This window comes from Nicotiana tomentosiformis, chromosome 9, assembly GCF_000390325.3.
Source record: "Nicotiana tomentosiformis chromosome 9, ASM39032v3, whole genome shotgun sequence".
Taxonomy (NCBI): Eukaryota; Viridiplantae; Streptophyta; class Magnoliopsida; order Solanales; family Solanaceae; genus Nicotiana; species Nicotiana tomentosiformis.
The window spans coordinates 102731613-102734740 of record NC_090820.1 but is presented as its reverse complement, the minus strand read 5'-3'; the positions used below and the strand labels follow the sequence as shown (position 1 = coordinate 102734740).

The 3128-nt window shown below is 34.3% G+C and overlaps 1 protein-coding gene across 1 annotated transcript; it reads left to right on the top strand.

Moving 5' to 3' along the window:
- The first annotated feature begins 1577 nt into the window (after window positions 1–1577).
- LOC138899295 (uncharacterized) lies at window positions 1578–2888 on the top strand. The gene is made up of 3 exons (XM_070185449.1): window positions 1578–1916; window positions 2209–2352; window positions 2541–2888. Exons 1-3 carry the CDS (start codon window positions 1578–1580, stop codon window positions 2886–2888), a joined length of 831 nt encoding a protein of 276 aa, XP_070041550.1.
- The last annotated feature ends 240 nt before the right edge of the window (window positions 2889–3128 follow it).

Sequence of the window (3128 nt, the reverse complement as noted above, 5' to 3'; positions counted from 1 at the left end):
CTACAATTGTAAATCACTTGTATTACAAGTTACAACCAGACTCTAGTAATAATTCCATGCATGTGATGATTAATCCAAAATTTACTTTACTTTGGATTCAATGAATAGCCATATACATGAATAAAATATTCAAAGAACCAAAATTGGACAGGAGACATAAAGCAAACTTTTCATGACCAAATAAATCCAATACCACAAATAACAAGTAATTGATAAACTTCTCAAGAAATTGGTATTTAAAATTAGAAGTGTGGAACTATTGACCTTCAATCTAATCTCTTATCACAGATTCCTTCGAGGAAACAATATTTCACATTTATGTTTTGCCAACAATAGAAAAATGTCCATTAAAAAAAGAACAAGAAACTAGACAACACTAAAAGAAAAACTTATGCAAAGTTGCTTTCTGAAGCATAAGGAATTAGAGGAGAAAAAAGTGCAAAATCCTATCAAGAATGGTTACTAGAGAATGGGCTAAAAATTCGGGAAAAAAAAAATTAAAAGGCGAAAGGTTTGTCGCGTTTGATTTTGGCAGAAAATTGGAAAGTTTTATGCCACAACCCACGCATATCATTGGCAATTTGATGTGTATTGCCAACAAAAAATTTTTTATTGTTGCCAATTTTGTTTATAATTTAATTTTATTATGTTAAAAGTTCTATTTTTTGCAACAACTAAAATTAGTTGTTACCATTTATTAAAATTCGGCAACAATACTATAGTTGTTGCTAGAACATTGTTGTCATTTTTAAAATTTAAAGTTTATTATCTAAATCATAGAATATTTCAGTTGTTGCTAAAAGGTTGTTGCAAATTTCATACTTTCTTGTAGTGTATATATATATATATATATATATATATATATATATATATATATATATATATATATATATATATATATATATTCAATGAAGCAGTGCCCCATGACACCGTTTGGGCAAGGTATATCTGCCCTTTGTTTGCATGGAATTCTCGTTCCAATGTTCTTATGGAAAACTATTACCCAATTCGACCTTCTTTATTCCATGTTAACTATGTTAAAAAGAAATGAAAAATAAAAAAGAATTATAATGAACTGGTCCTACACTCCTATTAGAGTGTAGTAACACATTTAGACATTTGTTTATCTTTTCCATCGTCAACCAACTTTGAGTTAAACATACAATATTTACACTTTATTAACTTTTCAATGTTTATTGAAGTCTTTATTTATTGAAAGCTATTTGACAGAACTTAGAATAGGTCATAAAGGAAATAACTAAACCTAACAAAGTAACAATTAGCAAAACGACTAAGTCTATTATATCAAGACTATGGGCCTAAATGTTTTGACTAATTCATAAAGTTTTTGATCTTGCTGCTTGAACTTGTTTTTTTTTTTAAATATGTGACGGCTATGAAGACGTGCCCTCGGCCTAAGACTTCGGGGGCAACGTGCATTCAAAGACTTGATGGTTCACTAGATTATGCAAGCTTGAACTTGTTGTTAGGTCATTTAATTGAAGATATTCTTAAGGTAGGAAGGATTCCTTTAAGTAGTACAATAGTATTCTTTAGATTTTCTCTTTGCCATTGCCATGGAGTACTTGAGTCGATTACTTAAAGACCTACAGCATGAGAAAAGCTATAAATTCCATCCAAGGTGTAGAAGGATGGGGATTACTCACCTAAGCTTTGTTGATGATCTGTTGCTGTTTACCAGAGGAGACAGTGAATCTGTGCAGAGACTTAATGCATGTTTTACTACTTTCTCAGCAGCCCCAGGCTTGCAAGTTAACTTAACCAAAAGTACAGTCTATTGTGGGGGAATGGCACAGAGGGAGAAAGAGGCTATAGTTCAACTGCTAGGTTACTCACTAGGTGAACTTCCTTTTAAATACTTAGGGGTACCTCTAGACACTAAGAAGCTCACCATGGTATAGTGGCAACCCCTCATAGCAAAAATTGTGGCTAAAATCTCTTCATGGACTGCAAAGAAGCTATCATATGCTAGGAGAATTCAATTGATTCAAACAGTGTTATTTGGGATCCAATCTTATTGGGCTCAACTCTTCCTTTTACCGGCTAAGGTGATACAAATAATTGAAACCCATTGTAGAAGCTACCTGTGGTCGGGGGGGTGATACAATTACAAAGAAGGCCCTTATTGCTTGGGCGAAGGTATGCCTGCCTAAATCTATAGGGGGGCTTAACTTGCATAATCTCCAGATATGGAACAATGCTGCAATTGCAAAGACACACTGGGATTTGACTCATAAGCAAGATAAACTTTGGATAAAATGGATCCATGCCTACTACATCAAGGATCAGAGTTTGGGAACTATGAACATTCCACAAACCTCTAGTTGGATGGTTAGAAAAATTCTGTGGGCAAGAGATACCATTGGGCAGCTGAGCAGACCCATTGCTAAATATAAGAGTGTCATTAAACAAATATACTTACAACTGATACCAGAATACCCAAAGGTAAGGTAGAGAAAACTAATGTTCCAGAACTTGCAAGATCAAAAGCCTTATTCACAATGTGGCTGCAATGTCAGGACAGACTTCTAACAGTGGATAGATTGCTGATATGGGACCTTAATGTACAAGCTGTATGTGCAATGTCTCAAGCTCACAATGAAACAAGAAATCATTTATTTGCTGAATGCAGATATGCTCAGGCAATTTGGAACAGAGTCAGCAAGTGGGCGCAACAACAACTCTATGGTGGCAGTAACTGGGAACTACAATTCCAAGAGATTGTTAAAAGTATACAAGGAAAGACAACAAAGGCCAAACTCATTAAGATGATATATGCTGAAGTTATATATGCCATATGGAAGGAGAGGATGCAAGAATTTTTGAAGTGGTGGCCAGAGATTGTGAAGGAGTGGCAAAAGAGATAACATGTGTTTGTCGCTGCAGAGCTGCTGGGGAATTGAAATGTTTAATGCAAAAGCTAGTTTTCTAAGTTTCTTCCTTAATCTACACATAGCACTGCTGTATAGGAAAGTTGGGATCTTTGATTATGTTTTTTTTTTTTGAGATTAGCTGGCTGAGTGTGCTAAGCTAATGATTTGTAATTGCTTTGATGATTAATAAAAAGCCTAATTAATTACCAAAAACAATTCCACTAACGTCAATGG